Here is an 18,938-nt window from a genome sequence, read left to right as displayed (position 1 = left end):
GATAGAGGGTGGGATAATCACTGATCTGCACCCACGCACTGTACAAACCGGCCATTCACTCCAGACCTGGCTCAACACTCAGACTTGGATTGTTGGAATCTGCATCCAAACCATCAGCTTCCACCAAGCCCATTCTACATACACACAGAGGGCAATCAGTGCACAGCCATGCTTCATGAGCTTTATAATCAACAAAAAGCTAAAACAAAAAAAAAAAAAGTCCAACTTCATAGAAAGTAATATTTCTTACCACAATCATCCTCCCGTCGGCGGTAATAACAGCAACCGTTCCTGCAAAATCTGTTAAGGCAGTGTACAGCATAGACATGGCCGGCTTATCCAGTAATTCTGACTAACATGGGGCGCCCCCCAAAAAAAGACAACATTACCGAATGACTAATAAAGTGAGTGTCCAGCTTGGGGGTGGGGGGGGGGGGTCGCACCACTAACAAGCAGCGCTATGGATCCAGCTTAGGGGGTCACACCACTAACAAGCAGCGCTATGGCTCCAGCTTAGGGGGTCGCACCACTAACAAGCAGCGCTATGGCTCCAGCTTAGGGGGTCGCACCACTAACAAGCAGCGCTATGGCTCCAGCTTAGGGGGTCACACCACTAACAAGCAGCGCTATGGCTCCAGCTTAGGGGGTCGTAACACTAACAAGCAGCGCTATGGCTCCAGCTTATGGGGTCACACCACTAACAAGCAGCGCTATGGCTCCAGGGGGGGTCACACCACTAACAAGCAGCGCTATGGCTCCAGCTTATGGGGTCACACCACTAACAAGCAGCGCTATGGCTCCAGGGGGGGGGGGTCACACCACTAACAAGCAGCGCTATGGCTCCAGGGGGGGTCACACCACTAACAAGCAGCGCTATGGCTCCAGCTTATGGGGTCACACCACTAACAAGCAGCGCTATGGCTCCAGGGGGGGGGGGTCACACCACTAACAAGCAGCGCTATGGCTCCAGGGGGGGTCACACCACTAACAAGCAGCGCTATGGCTCCAGGGGGGGTCACACCACTAACAAGCAGCGCTATGGCTCCAGGGGGGGTCACACCACTAACAAGCAGCGCTATGGCTCCAGCTTAGGGGGTCACACCACTAACAAGCAGCGCTATGGCTCCAGGGGGGGTCACACCACTAACAAGCAGCGCTATGGCTCCAGCTTAGGGGGTCACACCACTAACAAGCAGCGCTATGGCTCCAGCTTAGGGGGTCGTAACACTAACAAGAAGCGCTATGGCTCCAGCTTATGGGGTCACACCACTAACAAGCAGCGCTATGGCTCCAGGGGGGGTCACACCACTAACAAGCAGCGCTATGGCTTCAGCTTAGGGGGTCACAACACTAACAAGCAGCGCTATGGCTCCAGGGGGGGGGGGGGTCACACCACTAACAAGCAGCGCTATGGCTCCAGCTTAGGGGGTCACACCACTAACAAGCAGCGCTATGGCTCCAGCTTAGGGGGTCAAACCACAAACAAGCAGCGCTATGGCTCCAGGGGGGGGTCACACCACTAACAAGCAGCGCTATGGCTTCAGCTTATGGGGGTCACACCACTAACAAGCAGCGCTATGGCTCCAGGGGGGGGATGTCACACCAATAACAAGCAGCGCTATGGCTCCAGCTTATGGGGGTCACACCACTAACAAGCAGCGCTATGGCTCCAGGGGGGGGTCACACCACTAACAAGCAGCGCTATGGCTTCAGCTTAGGGGGTCGTAACACTAACAAGCAGCGCTATGGCTCCAGCTTAGGGGGTCACACCACTAACAAGCAGCGCTATGGCTCCAGCTTACGGGGTCACACCACTTACAAGCAGCGCTATGGCTCCAGCTTACGGGGTCACACCACTAACAAGCAGCGCTATGGCTCCAGGGGGGGTCACACCACTAACAAGCAGCGCTATGGCTCCAGCTTAGGGGGTCGCACCACTAACAAGCAGCGCTATGGCTCCAGCTTAGGGGGTCGCACCACTAACAAGCAGCGCTATGGCTCCAGGGGGGGTCACACCACTAACAAGCAGCGCTATGGCTCCAGCTTATGGGGTCACACCACTAACAAGCAGCGCTATGGCTCCAGCTTACGGGGTCACACCACTAACAAGCAGCGCTATGGCTCCAGGGGGGGTCACACCACTAACAAGCAGCGCTATGGCTCCAGCTTATGGGGTCACACCACTAACAAGCAGCGCTATGGCTCCAGCTTACGGGGTCACACCACTAACAAGCAGCGCTATGGCTTCGGCTTAGGGGGGTCGTAACACTAACAAGCAGCGCTATGGCTCCAGCTTAGGGGGTCACACCACAAACAAGCAGCGCTATGGCTTCGGCTTAGGGGGTCGTAACACTAACAAGCAGCGCTATGGCTCCAGCTTACGGGGTCACACCACTTACAAGCAGCGCTATGGCTCCAGCTTAGGGGGTCACACCACTAACAAGCAGCGCTATGGCTCCAGCTTACGGGGTCACACCACTTACAAGCAGCGCTATGGCTCCAGCTTATGGGGTCACACCACTAACAAGCAGCGCTATGGCTCCAGGGGGGGGTCACACCACTAACAAGCAGCGCTATGGCTCCAGGGGGGGGTCACACCACTAACAAGCAGAACTATGGCTCCAGCTTAGGGGGTCGTAACACTAACAAGCAGCGCTATGGCTCCAGCTTATGGGGTCACACCACTAACAAGCAGCGCTATGTCTCCAGGGGGGGGGGGTCACACCACTAACAAGCAGCGCTATGGCTCCAGCTTAGGGGGTCACACCACTAACAAGCAGCGCTATGGCTTCAGCTTAGGGGGTCACACCACTAACAAGCAGCGCTATGGCTTCAGCTTAGGGGGTCGCACCACTAACAAGCAGCGCTATGGCTTCAGCTTAGGGGGTCGTAACACTAACAAGCAGCGCTATGGCTCCAGCTTAGGGGGGGTCAAACCACAAACAAGCAGCGCTATGGCTCCAGGGGGGGTCACACCACTAACAAGCAGCGCTATGGCTTCAGCTTAGGGGGTCGTAACACTAACAAGCAGCGCTATGGCTCCAGCTTAGGGGGTCAAACCACTTACAAGCAGCGCTATGGCTTCGGCTTAGGGGGGTCGTAACACTAACAAGCAGCGCTATGGCTCCAGCTTAGGGGGTCAAACCACTTACAAGCAGCGCTATGGCTCCAGCTTACGGGGTCACACCACTTACAAGCAGCGCTATGGCTCCAGCTTACGGGGTCACACCACTTACAAGCAGCTATGGCTCCAGCTTAGGGGGGTCACACCACTAACAAGCAGCGCTATGGCTCCAGGGGGGGGGGGGTCACACCACTTACAAGCAGCGCTATGGCTCCAGCTTAGGGGGTCACACCACTAACAAGCAGCGCTATGGCTCCAGCTTATGGGGTCACACCACTAACAAGCAGCGCTATGGCTCCAGGGGGGGTCACACCACTAACAAGCAGCGCTATGGCTCCAGGGGGGGGTCACACCACTAACAAGCAGCGCTATGGCTCCAGGGGGGGGTCACACCACTAACAAGCAGCGCTATGGCTCCGGGGGGGGTCACACCACTAACAAGCAGCGCTATGGCTCCAGGGGGGGTCACAACACTAACAAGCAGCGCTATGGCTTCAGCTTAGGGGGTCGTAACACTAACAAGCAGCGCTATGGCTCCAGCTTATGGGGTCACACCACTAACAAGCAGCACTATGGCTCCAGGGGAAGGGGGGGTCACACCACTAACAAGCAGCGCTATGGCTTCAGCTTAGGGGGTCACAACACTAACAAGCAGCGCTATGGCTCCAGCTTAGGGGGTCACACCACTAACAAGCAGCGCTATGGCTTCAGCTTAGGGGGTCACACCACTAACAAGCAGCGCTATGACTTCAGCTTAGGGGGTCGTAACACTAACAAGCAGCGCTATGGCTCCAGCTTAGGGGGTCAAACCACTAACAAGCAGCGCTATGGCTCCAGCTTACGGGGTCACACCACTAACAAGCAGCGCTATGGCTCCAGGGGGGGGTCACACCACTAACAAGCAGCGCTATGGCTTCAGCTTATGGGGTCACACCACTAACAAGCAGCGCTATGGCTCCAGGGGGGGTCACACCACTAACAAGCAGCGCTATGGCTTCAGCTTAGGGGGTCGTAACACTAACAAGCAGCGCTATGGCTCCAGCTTAGGGGGTCACACCACTAACAAGCAGCGCTATGGCTCCAGCTTACGGGGTCACACCACTAACAAGCAGCGCTATGGCTCCAGGGGGGTCACACCACTAACAAGCAGCGCTATGGCTTCAGCTTAGGGGGTCACACCACTAACAAGCAGCGCTATGGCTTCAGCTTAGGGGGTCACACCACTAACAAGCAGCGCTATGGCTCCAGGGGGGGGTCACACCACTAACAAGCAGCGCTATGGCTCCAGCTTACGGGGTCACACCACTAACAAGCAGCGCTATGACTTCAGCTTAGGGGGTCACACCACTAACAAGCAGCGCTATGGCTTCAGCTTAGGGGGTCACACCACTAACAAGCAGCGCTATGACTTCAGCTTAGGGGGTCGCACCACTAACAAGCAGCGCTATGACTTCAGCTTAGGGGGTCACACCACTAACAAGCAGCGCTATGACTTCAGCTTAGGGGGTCACACCACTAACAAGCAGCGCTATGACTTCAGCTTAGGGGGTCACACCACTAACAAGCAGCGCTATGGCTCCAGCTTATGGGGTCACACCACTAACAAGCAGCGCTATGGCTTCAGCTTAGGGGGTCGTAACACTAACAAGCAGCGCTATGGCTCCAGCTTAGGGGGTCAAACCACAAACAAGCAGCGCTATGGCTTCGGCTTAGGGGGTCACACCACTTACAAGCAGCGCTATGGCTCCAGCTTACGGGGTCACACCACTTACAAGCAGCGCTATGGCTCCAGCTTATGGGGTCACACCACTAACAAGCAGCGCTATGGCTCCAGGGGGGGGTCACACCACTAACAAGCAGCGCTATGGCTCCAGGGGGGGTCACACCACTAACAAGCAGCGCTATGGCTCCAGGGGGGGGTCACACCACTAACAAGCAGCGCTATGGCTTCAGCTTAGGGGATCACACCACTAACAAGCAGCGCTATGGCTCCAGCTTAGGGGGTCGTAACACTAACAAGCAGCGCTATGGCTCCAGCTTATGGGGTCACACCACTAACAAGCAGCGCTATGGCTCCAGCTTAGGGGGTCACACCACTAACAAGCAGCGTTATGGCTCCAGGGGGGGGTCACACCACTAACAAGCAGCGCTATGGCTTCAGCTTAGGGGGTCACAACACTAACAAGCAGCGCTATGGCTCCAGGGGGGGGGGGGGTCACACCACTAACAAGCAGCGCTATGGCTCCAGCTTAGGGGGTCACACCACTAACAAGCAGCGCTATGGCTCCAGCTTAGGGGGTCAAACCACAAACAAGCAGAGCTATGGCTCCAGGGGGGGGGGGGGTCACACCAATAACAAGCAGCGCTATGGCTCCAGCTTATGGGGGTCACACCACTAACAAGCAGCGCTATGGCTCCAGGGGGGGTCACACCACTAACAAGCAGCGCTATGGCTTCAGCTTAGGGGGTCGTAACACTAACAAGCAGCGCTATGGCTCCAGCTTAGGGGGTCACACCACTAACAAGCAGCGCTATGGCTCCAGCTTACGGGGTCACACCACTAACAAGCAGCGCTATGGATCCAGCTTACGGGGTCACACCACTAACAAGCAGCGCTATGGCTCCAGGGGGGGTCACACCACTAACAAGCAGCGCTATGGCTTCAGCTTAGGGGGTCACACCACTAACAAGCAGCGCTATGGCTCCAGCTTAGGGGGTCACACCACTAACAAGCAGCGCTATGACTTCAGCTTAGGGGGTCACACCACTAACAAGCAGCGCTATGACTTCAGCTTAGGGGGTCACACCACTAACAAGCAGCGCTATGACTTCAGCTTAGGGGGTCACACCACTAACAAGCAGCGCTATGGCTCCAGCTTATGGGGTCACACCACTAACAAGCAGCGCTATGACTTCAGCTTAGGGGGTCGCACCACTAACAAGCAGCGCTATGGCTCCAGCTTAGGGGATCAAACCACAAACAAGCAGCGCTATGGCTTCGGCTTAGGGGGTCACACCACTTACAAGCAGCGCTATGGCTCCAGCTTACGGGGTCACACCACTTACAAGCAGCGCTATGGCTCCAGCTTATGGGGTCACACCACTAACAAGCAGCGCTATGGCTCCAGGGGGGGTTCACACCACTAACAAGCAGCGCTATGGCTCCAGGGGGGGTCACACCACTAACAAGCAGCGCTATGGCTCCAGGGGGGGGTCACACCACTAACAAGCAGCGCTATGGCTTCAGCTTAGGGGATCACACCACTAACAAGCAGCGCTATGGCTCCAGCTTAGGGGGTCGTAACACTAACAAGCAGCGCTATGGCTCCAGCTTATGGGGTCACACCACTAACAAGCAGCGCTATGGCTCAAGGGGGGGGTCACACCACTAACAAGCAGCGCTATGGCTCCAGCTTAGGGGGTCACGCCACTAACAAGCAGCGCTATGGCTTCAGCTTAGGGGGTCGCACCACTAACAAGCAGCGCTATGGCTTCAGCTTAGGGGGTCGTAACACTAACAAGCAGCGCTATGGCTCCAGCTTAGGGGGTCAAACCACAAACAAGCAGCGCTATGGCTCCAGGGGGGGTCACACCACTAACAAGCAGCGCTATGGCTCCAGCTTATGGGGTCACACCACTAACAAGCAGCGCTATGGCTCCAGGGGGGGTCACACCACTAACAAGCAGCGCTATGGCTTCAGCTTAGGGGGTCGTAACACTAACAAGCAGCGCTATGGCTCCAGCTTACGGGGTCACACCACTTACAAGCAGCGCTATGGCTCCAGCTTACGGGGTCACACCACTAACAAGCAGCGCTATGGCTCCAGGGGGGGGGTCACACCACTAACAAGCAGCGCTATGGCTTCAGCTTAGGGGGTCACACCACTAACAAGCAGCGCTATGGCTCCAGCTTAGGGGGTCACACCACTAACAAGCAGCGCTATGACTTCAGCTTAGGGGGTCACACCACTAACAAGCAGCGCTATGGCTCCAGCTTATGGGGTCACACCACTAACAAACAGCGCTATGGCTTCAGCTTAGGGGGTCGTAACACTAACAAGCAGCGCTATGGCTCCAGCTTACGGGGTCACACCACTTACAAGCAGCGCTATGGCTCCAGCTTACGGGGTCACACCACTAACAAGCAGCGCTATGGCTTCAGCTTAGGGGGTCACACCACTAACAAGCAGCGCTATGGCTCCAGCTTAGGGGGTCACACCACTAACAAGCAGCGCTATGGCTCCAGCTTATGGGGTCACACCACTAACAAACAGCGCTATGGCTCCAGCTTATGGGGGTCACACCACTAACAAACAGCGCTATGGCTCCAGCTTATGGGGGTCACACCACTAACAAGCAGCGCTATGGCTCCAGGGGGGGGTCACACCACTAACAAGCAGCGCTATGGCTTCAGCTTAGAAGGGTCACAACACTAACAAGCAGCGCTATGGCTCCAGGGGGGGGGGGGGGAGAGACACACCACTAACAAGCAGCGCTATGGCTCCAGCTTAGGGGGTCACACCACTAACAAGCAGCGTTATGGCTCCAGGGGGGGACACACCACTAACAAGCAGCGCTATGGCTTCAGCTTAGGGGGTCACAACACTAACAAGCAGCGCTATGGCTCCAGGGGGGGGGGGGTCACACCACTAACAAGCAGCGCTATGGCTCCAGCTTAGGGGGTCACACCACTAACAAGCAGCGCTATGGCTCCAGCTTAGGGGGTCAAACCACAAACAAGCAGAGCTATGGCTCCAGGGGGGGGGGGGGTCACACCAATAACAAGCAGCGCTATGGCTCCAGCTTATGGGGGTCACACCACTAACAAGCAGCGCTATGGCTCCAGGGGGGGGTCACACCACTAACAAGCAGCGCTATGGCTTCAGCTTAGGGGGTCGTAACACTAACAAGCAGCGCTATGGCTCCAGCTTACGGGGTCACACCACTAACAAGCAGCGCTATGGATCCAGCTTAGGGGGTCACACCACTAACAAGCAGCGCTATGGCTCCAGCTTAGGGGGTCGCACCACTAACAAGCAGCGCTATGGCTCCAGCTTAGGGGGTCGCACCACTAACAAGCAGCGCTATGGCTCCAGCTTAGGGGGTCACACCACTAACAAGCAGCGCTATGGCTCCAGCTTACGGGGTCACACCACTAACAAGCAGCGCTATGGATCCAGCTTAGGGGGTCGCACCACTAACAAGCAGCGCTATGGCTCCAGGGGGGGTCACACCACTAACAAGCAGCGCTATGGCTCCAGGGGGGGGGGGTCACACCACTAACAAGCAGCGCTATGGCTCCAGGGGGGGTCACACCACTAACAAGCAGCGCTATGGCTCCAGGGGGGGTCACACCACTAACAAGCAGCGCTATGGCTCCAGGGGGGGTCACACCACTAACAAGCAGCGCTATGGCTCCAGCTTAGGGGGTCACACCACTAACAAGCAGCGCTATGGCTCCAGGGGGGGTCACACCACTAACAAGCAGCGCTATGGCTCCAGCTTAGGGGGTCACACCACTAACAAGCAGCGCTATGGCTCCAGCTTAGGGGGTCGTAACACTAACAAGAAGCGCTATGGCTCCAGCTTATGGGGTCACACCACTAACAAGCAGCGCTATGGCTCCAGGGGGGGTCACACCACTAACAAGCAGCGCTATGGCTTCAGCTTAGGGGGTCACAACACTAACAAGCAGCGCTATGGCTCCAGGGGGGGGGGGGTCACACCACTAACAAGCAGCGCTATGGCTCCAGCTTAGGGGGTCACACCACTAACAAGCAGCGCTATGGCTCCAGCTTAGGGGGTCAAACCACAAACAAGCAGCGCTATGGCTCCAGGGGGGGGATGTCACACCAATAACAAGCAGCGCTATGGCTCCAGCTTATGGGGGTCACACCACTAACAAGCAGCGCTATGGCTCCAGGGGGGGGTCACACCACTAACAAGCAGCGCTATGGCTTCAGCTTAGGGGGTCGTAACACTAACAAGCAGCGCTATGGCTCCAGCTTAGGGGGTCACACCACTAACAAGCAGCGCTATGGCTCCAGCTTACGGGGTCACACCACTTACAAGCAGCGCTATGGCTCCAGCTTACGGGGTCACACCACTAACAAGCAGCGCTATGGCTCCAGGGGGGGTCACACCACTAACAAGCAGCGCTATGGCTCCAGCTTAGGGGGTCGCACCACTAACAAGCAGCGCTATGGCTCCAGCTTAGGGGGTCGCACCACTAACAAGCAGCGCTATGGCTCCAGCTTACGGGGTCACACCACTAACAAGCAGCGCTATGGCTCCAGGGGGGGTCACACCACTAACAAGCAGCGCTATGGCTCCAGCTTATGGGGTCACACCACTAACAAGCAGCGCTATGGCTCCAGCTTACGGGGTCACACCACTAACAAGCAGCGCTATGGCTTCGGCTTAGGGGGGTCGTAACACTAACAAGCAGCGCTATGGCTCCAGCTTAGGGGGTCACACCACAAACAAGCAGCGCTATGGCTTCGGCTTAGGGGGTCGTAACACTAACAAGCAGCGCTATGGCTCCAGCTTACGGGGTCACACCACTTACAAGCAGCGCTATGGCTCCAGCTTAGGGGGTCACACCACTAACAAGCAGCGCTATGGCTCCAGCTTACGGGGTCACACCACTTACAAGCAGCGCTATGGCTCCAGCTTATGGGGTCACACCACTAACAAGCAGCGCTATGGCTCCAGGGGGGGGTCACACCACTAACAAGCAGCGCTATGGCTCCAGGGGGGGGTCACACCACTAACAAGCAGAACTATGGCTCCAGCTTAGGGGGTCGTAACACTAACAAGCAGCGCTATGGCTCCAGCTTATGGGGTCACACCACTAACAAGCAGCGCTATGTCTCCAGGGGGGGGGGGTCACACCACTAACAAGCAGCGCTATGGCTCCAGCTTAGGGGGTCACACCACTAACAAGCAGCGCTATGGCTTCAGCTTAGGGGGTCGCACCACTAACAAGCAGCGCTATGGCTTCAGCTTAGGGGGTCGTAACACTAACAAGCAGCGCTATGGCTCCAGCTTAGGGGGGGTCAAACCACAAACAAGCAGCGCTATGGCTCCAGGGGGGGTCACACCACTAACAAGCAGCGCTATGGCTTCGGCTTAGGGGGGTCGTAACACTAACAAGCAGCGCTATGGCTCCAGCTTAGGGGGTCAAACCACTTACAAGCAGCGCTATGGCTCCAGCTTACGGGGTCACACCACTTACAAGCAGCGCTATGGCTCCAGCTTACGGGGTCACACCACTTACAAGCAGCTATGGCTCCAGCTTAGGGGGGTCACACCACTAACAAGCAGCGCTATGGCTCCAGGGGGGGGGGGTCACACCACTTACAAGCAGCGCTATGGCTCCAGCTTAGGGGGTCACACCACTAAAAAGCAGCGCTATGGCTCCAGCTTATGGGGTCACACCACTAACAAGCAGCGCTATGGCTCCAGGGGGGGTCACACCACTAACAAGCAGCGCTATGGCTCCAGGGGGGGGTCACACCACTAACAAGCAGCGCTATGGCTCCAGGGGGGGGTCACACCACTAACAAGCAGCGCTATGGCTCCGGGGGGGGGTCACACCACTAACAAGCAGCGCTATGGCTCCAGGGGGGGTCACAACACTAACAAGCAGCGCTATGGCTTCAGCTTAGGGGGTCACACCACTAACAAGCAGCACTATGGCTCCAGGGGAAGGGGGGGTCACACCACTAACAAGCAGCACTATGGCTTCAGCTTAGGGGGTCACAACACTAACAAGCAGCGCTATGGCTCCAGCTTATGGGGTCACACCACTAACAAGCAGCACTATGGCTCCAGGGGAAGGGGGGGTCACACCACTAACAAGCAGCGCTATGGCTTCAGCTTAGGGGGTCACAACACTAACAAGCAGCGCTATGGCTCCAGCTTAGGGGGTCACACCACTAACAAGCAGCGCTATGACTTCAGCTTAGGGGGTCGTAACACTAACAAGCAGCGCTATGGCTCCAGCTTAGGGGGTCAAACCACTAACAAGCAGCGCTATGGCTCCAGCTTACGGGGTCACACCACTAACAAGCAGCGCTATGGCTCCAGGGGGGGGTCACACCACTAACAAGCAGCGCTATGGCTTCAGCTTATGGGGTCACACCACTAACAAGCAGCGCTATGGCTCCAGGGGGGGTCACACCACTAACAAGCAGCGCTATGGCTTCAGCTTAGGGGGTCGTAACACTAACAAGCAGCGCTATGGCTCCAGCTTAGGGGGTCGTAACACTAACAAGCAGCGCTATGGCTCCAGCTTATGGGGTCACACCACTAACAAGCAGCGCTATGGCTCCAGGGGGGGTCACACCACTAACAAGCAGCGCTATGGCTCCAGGGGGGGGGGGTCACACCACTAACAAGCAGCGCTATGGCTCCAGGGGGGGTCACACCACTAACAAGCAGCGCTATGGCTCCAGGGGGGGTCACACCACTAACAAGCAGCGCTATGGCTCCAGGGGGGGTCACACCACTAACAAGCAGCGCTATGGCTCCAGCTTAGGGGGTCACACCACTAACAAGCAGCGCTATGGCTCCAGGGGGGGTCACACCACTAACAAGCAGCGCTATGGCTCCAGCTTAGGGGGTCACACCACTAACAAGCAGCGCTATGGCTCCAGCTTAGGGGGTCGTAACACTAACAAGAAGCGCTATGGCTCCAGCTTATGGGGTCACACCACTAACAAGCAGCGCTATGGCTCCAGGGGGGGTCACACCACTAACAAGCAGCGCTATGGCTTCAGCTTAGGGGGTCACAACACTAACAAGCAGCGCTATGGCTCCAGGGGGGGGGGGGTCACACCACTAACAAGCAGCGCTATGGCTCCAGCTTAGGGGGTCACACCACTAACAAGCAGCGCTATGGCTCCAGGGGGGGGTCACACCACTAACAAGCAGCGCTATGGCTTCAGCTTATGGGGGTCACACCACTAACAAGCAGCGCTATGGCTCCAGGGGGGGGATGTCACACCAATAACAAGCAGCGCTATGGCTCCAGCTTATGGGGGTCACACCACTAACAAGCAGCGCTATGGCTCCAGGGGGGGGTCACACCACTAACAAGCAGCGCTATGGCTTCAGCTTAGGGGGTCGTAACACTAACAAGCAGCGCTATGGCTCCAGCTTAGGGGGTCACACCACTAACAAGCAGCGCTATGGCTCCAGCTTACGGGGTCACACCACTTACAAGCAGCGCTATGGCTCCAGCTTACGGGGTCACACCACTAACAAGCAGCGCTATGGCTCCAGGGGGGGTCACACCACTAACAAGCAGCGCTATGGCTCCAGCTTAGGGGGTCGCACCACTAACAAGCAGCGCTATGGCTCCAGCTTAGGGGGTCGCACCACTAACAAGCAGCGCTATGGCTCCAGGGGGGGTCACACCACTAACAAGCAGCGCTATGGCTCCAGCTTATGGGGTCACACCACTAACAAGCAGCGCTATGGCTCCAGCTTACGGGGTCACACCACTAACAAGCAGCGCTATGGCTCCAGGGGGGGTCACACCACTAACAAGCAGCGCTATGGCTCCAGCTTATGGGGTCACATCACTAACAAGCAGCGCTATGGCTCCAGCTTACGGGGTCACACCACTAACAAGCAGCGCTATGGCTTCGGCTTAGGGGGGTCGTAACACTAACAAGCAGCGCTATGGCTCCAGCTTAGGGGGTCACACCACAAACAAGCAGCGCTATGGCTTCGGCTTAGGGGGTCGTAACACTAACAAGCAGCGCTATGGCTCCAGCTTACGGGGTCACACCACTTACAAGCAGCGCTATGGCTCCAGCTTAGGGGGTCACACCACTAACAAGCAGCGCTATGGCTCCAGCTTACGGGGTCACACCACTTACAAGCAGCGCTATGGCTCCAGCTTATGGGGTCACACCACTAACAAGCAGCGCTATGGCTCCAGGGGGGGGTCACACCACTAACAAGCAGCGCTATGGCTCCAGGGGGGGGTCACACCACTAACAAGCAGAACTATGGCTCCAGCTTAGGGGGTCGTAACACTAACAAGCAGCGCTATGGCTCCAGCTTATGGGGTCACACCACTAACAAGCAGCGCTATGTCTCCAGGGGGGGGGGGTCACACCACTAACAAGCAGCGCTATGGCTCCAGCTTAGGGGGTCACACCACTAACAAGCAGCGCTATGGCTTCAGCTTAGGGGGTCACACCACTAACAAGCAGCGCTATGGCTTCAGCTTAGGGGGTCGCACCACTAACAAGCAGCGCTATGGCTTCAGCTTAGGGGGTCGTAACACTAACAAGCAGCGCTATGGCTCCAGCTTAGGGGGGGTCAAACCACAAACAAGCAGCGCTATGGCTCCAGGGGGGGTCACACCACTAACAAGCAGCGCTATGGCTTCAGCTTAGGGGGTCGTAACACTAACAAGCAGCGCTATGGCTCCAGCTTAGGGGGTCAAACCACTTACAAGCAGCGCTATGGCTCCAGCTTACGGGGTCACACCACTTACAAGCAGCGCTATGGCTCCAGCTTACGGGGTCACACCACTTACAAGCAGCTATGGCTCCAGCTTAGGGGGGTCACACCACTAACAAGCAGCGCTATGGCTCCAGGGGGGGGGGGGGTCACACCACTTACAAGCAGCGCTATGGCTCCAGCTTAGGGGGTCACACCACTAACAAGCAGCGCTATGGCTCCAGCTTATGGGGTCACACCACTAACAAGCAGCGCTATGGCTCCAGGGGGGGTCACACCACTAACAAGCAGCGCTATGGCTCCAGGGGGGGGTCACACCACTAACAAGCAGCGCTATGGCTCCAGGGGGGGGTCACACCACTAACAAGCAGCGCTATGGCTCCGGGGGGGGTCACACCACTAACAAGCAGCGCTATGGCTCCAGGGGGGGTCACAACACTAACAAGCAGCGCTATGGCTTCAGCTTAGGGGGTCGTAACACTAACAAGCAGCGCTATGGCTCCAGCTTATGGGGTCACACCACTAACAAGCAGCACTATGGCTCCAGGGGAAGGGGGGGGTCACACCACTAACAAGCAGCGCTATGGCTTCAGCTTAGGGGGTCACAACACTAACAAGCAGCGCTATGGCTCCAGCTTAGGGGGTCACACCACTAACAAGCAGCGCTATGGCTTCAGCTTAGGGGGTCACACCACTAACAAGCAGCGCTATGACTTCAGCTTAGGGGGTCGTAACACTAACAAGCAGCGCTATGGCTCCAGCTTAGGGGGTCAAACCACTAACAAGCAGCGCTATGGCTCCAGCTTACGGGGTCACACCACTAACAAGCAGCGCTATGGCTCCAGGGGGGGGTCACACCACTAACAAGCAGCGCTATGGCTTCAGCTTATGGGGTCACACCACTAACAAGCAGCGCTATGGCTCCAGGGGGGGTCACACCACTAACAAGCAGCGCTATGGCTTCAGCTTAGGGGGTCGTAACACTAACAAGCAGCGCTATGGCTCCAGCTTAGGGGGTCACACCACTAACAAGCAGCGCTATGGCTCCAGCTTACGGGGTCACACCACTAACAAGCAACGCTATGGCTCCAGGGGGGGTCACACCACTAACAAGCAGCGCTATGGCTTCAGCTTAGGGGGTCACACCACTAACAAGCAGCGCTATGGCTTCAGCTTAGGGGGTCACACCACTAACAAGCAGCGCTATGGCTCCAGGGGGGGGTCACACCACTAACAAGCAGCGCTATGGCTTCAGCTTAGGGGGTCACACCACTAACAAGCAGCGCTATGGCTCCAGCTTAGGGGGTCACACCACTAACAAGCAGCGCTATGGCTCCAGCTTACGGGGTCACACCACTAACAAGCAGCGCTATGACTTCAGCTTAGGGGGTCACACCATTAACAAGCAGCGCTATGGCTTCAGCTTAGGGGGTCACACCACTAACAAGCAGCGCTATGACTTCAGCTTAGGGGGTCGCACCACTAACAAGCAGCGCTATGACTTCAGCTTAGGGGGTCACACCACTAACAAGCAGCGCTATGACTTCAGCTTAGGGGGTCACACTACTAACAAGCAGCGCTATGACTTCAGCTTAGGGGGTCACACCACTAACAAGCAGCGCTATGGCTCCAGCTTATGGGGTCACACCACTAACAAGCAGCGCTATGACTTCAGCTTAGGGGGTCGCACCACTAACAAGCAGCGCTATGGCTCCAGCTTATGGGGTCACACCACTAACAAGCAGCGCTATGGCTTCAGCTTAGGGGGTCGTAACACTAACAAGCAGCGCTATGGCTCCAGCTTAGGGGGTCAAACCACAAACAAGCAGCGCTATGGCTTCGGCTTAGGGGGTCACACCACTTACAAGCAGCGCTATGGCTCCAGCTTACGGGGTCACACCACTTACAAGCAGCGCTATGGCTCCAGCTTATGGGGTCACACCACTAACAAGCAGCGCTATGGCTCCAGGGGGGGGTCACACCACTAACAAGCAGCGCTATGGCTCCAGGGGGGGTCACACCACTAACAAGCAGCGCTATGGCTCCAGGGGGGGGTCACACCACTAACAAGCAGCGCTATGGCTTCAGCTTAGGGGATCACACCACTAACAAGCAGCGCTATGGCTCCAGCTTAGGGGGTCGTAACACTAACAAGCAGCGCTATGGCTCCAGCTTATGGGGTCACACCACTAACAAGCAGCGCTATGGCTCAAGGGGGGGGTCACACCACTAACAAGCAGCGCTATGGCTCCAGCTTAGGGGGTCACGCCACTAACAAGCAGCGCTATGGCTTCAGCTTAGGGGGTCGCACCACTAACAAGCAGCGCTATGGCTTCAGCTTAGGGGGTCGTAACACTAACAAGCAGCGCTATGGCTCCAGCTTAGGGGGTCAAACCACAAACAAGCAGCGCTATGGCTCCAGGGGGGGTCACACCACTAACAAGCAGCGCTATGGCTCCAGCTTATGGGGTCACACCACTAACAAGCAGCGCTATGGCTCCAGGGGGGGTCACACCACTAACAAGCAGCGCTATGGCTTCAGCTTAGGGGGTCGTAACACTAACAAGCAGCGCTATGGCTCCAGCTTACGGGGTCACACCACTTACAAGCAGCGCTATGGCTCCAGCTTACGGGGTCACACCACTAACAAGCAGCGCTATGGCTTCAGCTTAGGGGGTCACACCACTAACAAGCAGCGCTATGGCTCCAGCTTATGGGGGTCACACCACTAACAAGCAGCGCTATGGCTCCAGGGGGGGGTCACACCACTAACAAGCAGCGCTATGGCTTCAGCTTAGAAGGGTCACAACACTAACAAGCAGCGCTATGGCTCCAGGGGGGGGGGGGGGGGAGTCACACCACTAACAAGCAGCGCTATGGCTCCAGCTTAGGGGGTCACACCACTAACAAGCAGCGTTATGGCTCCAGGGGGGGGGTCACACCACTAACAAGCAGCGCTATGGCTTCAGCTTAGGGGGTCACACCACTAACAAGCAGCGCTATGACTTCAGCTTAGGGGGTCACACCACTAACAAGCAGCGCTATGGCTCCAGCTTATGGGGTCACACCACTAACAAACAGCGCTATGGCTTCAGCTTAGGGGGTCGTAACACTAACAAGCAGCGCTATGGCTCCAGCTTACGGGGTCACACCACTTACAAGCAGCGCTATGGCTCCAGCTTACGGGGTCACACCACTAACAAGCAGCGCTATGGCTTCAGCTTAGGGGGTCACACCACTAACAAGCAGCGCTATGGCTCCAGCTTATGGGGGTCACACCACTAACAAGCAGCGCTATGGCTCCAGGGGGGGGTCACACCACTAACAAGCAGCGCTATGGCTTCAGCTTAGAAGGGTCACAACACTAACAAGCAGCGCTATGGCTCCAGGGGGGGGGGGGGGGAGTCACACCACTAACAAGCAGCGCTATGGCTCCAGCTTAGGGGGTCACACCACTAACAAGCAGCGTTATGGCTCCAGGGGGGGTCACACCACTAACAAGCAGCGCAATGGCTTCAGCTTAGGGGGTCACAACACTAACAAGCAGCGCTATGGCTCCAGGGGGGGGGGGGGTCACACCACTAACAAGCAGCGCTATGGCTCCAGCTTAGGGGGTCACACCACTAACAAGCAGCGCTATGGCTCCAGCTTAGGGGGTCAAACCACAAACAAGCAGAGCTATGGCTCCAGGGGGGGGGGGGGTCACACCAATAACAAGCAGCGCTATGGCTCCAGCTTATGGGGGTCACACCACTAACAAGCAGCGCTATGGCTCCAGGGGGGGTCACACCACTAACAAGCAGCGCTATGGCTTCAGCTTAGGGGGTCGTAACACTAACAAGCAGCGCTATGGCTCCAGCTTAGGGGGTCACACCACTAACAAGCAGCGCTATGGATCCAGCTTACGGGGTCACACCACTAACAAGCAGCGCTATGGCTCCAGGGGGGTCACACCACTAACAAGCAGCGCTATGGCTTCAGCTTAGGGGGTCACACCACTAACAAGCAGCGCTATGGCTCCAGCTTAGGGGGTCACACCACTAACAAGCAGCGCTATGACTTCAGCTTAGGGGGTCACACCACTAACAAGCAGCGCTATGACTTCAGCTTAGGGGGTCACACCACTAACAAGCAGCGCTATGACTTCAGCTTAGGGGGTCACACCACTAACAAGCAGCGCTATGACTTCAGCTTAGGGGGTCACACCACTAACAAGCAGCGCTATGGCTCCAGCTTATGGGGTCACACCACTAACAAGCAGAGCTATGACTTCAGCTTAGGGGGTCGCACCACTAACAAGCAGCGCTATGGCTCCAGCTTATGGGGTCACACCACTAACAAGCAGCGCTATGGCTTCAGCTTAGGGGGTCGTAACACTAACAAGCAGTGCTATGGCTTCGGCTTAGGGGGTCACACCACTTACAAGCAGCGCTATGGCTCCAGCTTACGGGGTCACACCACTTACAAGCAGCGCTATGGCTCCAGCTTATGGGGTCACACCACTAACAAGCAGCGCTATGGCTCCAGGGGGGGGTCACACCACTAACAAGCAGCGCTATGGCTCCAGGGGGGGTCACACCACTAACAAGCAGCGCTATGGCTCCAGGGGGGGGTCACACCACTAACAAGCAGCGCTATGGCTTCAGCTTAGGGGATCACACCACTAACAAGCAGCGCTATGGCTCCAGCTTAGGGGGTCGTAACACTAACAAGCAGCGCTATGGCTCCAGCTTATGGGGTCACACCACTAACAAGCAGCGCTATGGCTCAAGGGGGGGGTCACACCACTAACAAGCAGCGCTATGGCTCCAGCTTAGGGGGTCACGCCACTAACAAGCAGCGCTATGGCTTCAGCTTAGGGGGTCGCACCACTAACAAGCAGCGCTATGGCTTCAGCTTAGGGGGTCGTAACACTAACAAGCAGCGCTATGGCTCCAGCTTAGGGGGTCAAACCACAAACAAGCAGCGCTATGGCTCCAGGGGGGGTCACACCACTAACAAGCAGCGCTATGGCTCCAGCTTATGGGGTCACACCACTAACAAGCAGCGCTATGGCTCCAGGGGGGGTCACACCACTAACAAGCAGCGCTATGGCTTCAGCTTAGGGGGTCGTAACACTAACAAGCAGCGCTATGGCTCCAGCTTACGGGGTCACACCACTTACAAGCAGCGCTATGGCTCCAGCTTACGGGGTCACACCACTAACAAGCAGCGCTATGGCTCCAGGGGGGGGGGTCACACCACTAACAAGCAGCGCTATGGCTTCAGCTTAGGGGGTCACACCACTAACAAGCAGCGCTATGGCTCCAGCTTAGGGGGTCACACCACTAAC

General features: G+C 56.9%; 1 protein-coding gene across 1 annotated transcript in view; it reads right to left on the bottom strand.

Moving 5' to 3' along the window:
• Nucleotides 1-18,938, bottom strand: part of LSM8 (LSM8 homolog, U6 small nuclear RNA associated) — a 46,327-nt gene that overhangs the window by 10,537 nt on the left and 16,852 nt on the right. Inside the window, exon 2 of the mRNA XM_069764854.1 lies at nucleotides 251-291. Coding sequence (XP_069620955.1) covers nucleotides 251-291 — 41 coding nt within the window. The remainder of the gene's footprint in view (nucleotides 1-250; nucleotides 292-18,938) is intronic.

This window comes from Ranitomeya imitator, chromosome 4, assembly GCF_032444005.1.
Source record: "Ranitomeya imitator isolate aRanImi1 chromosome 4, aRanImi1.pri, whole genome shotgun sequence".
NCBI lineage: Eukaryota > Metazoa > Chordata > Amphibia > Anura > Dendrobatidae > Ranitomeya > Ranitomeya imitator.
This window is presented reverse-complemented; position numbering and strand designations above follow the sequence as displayed.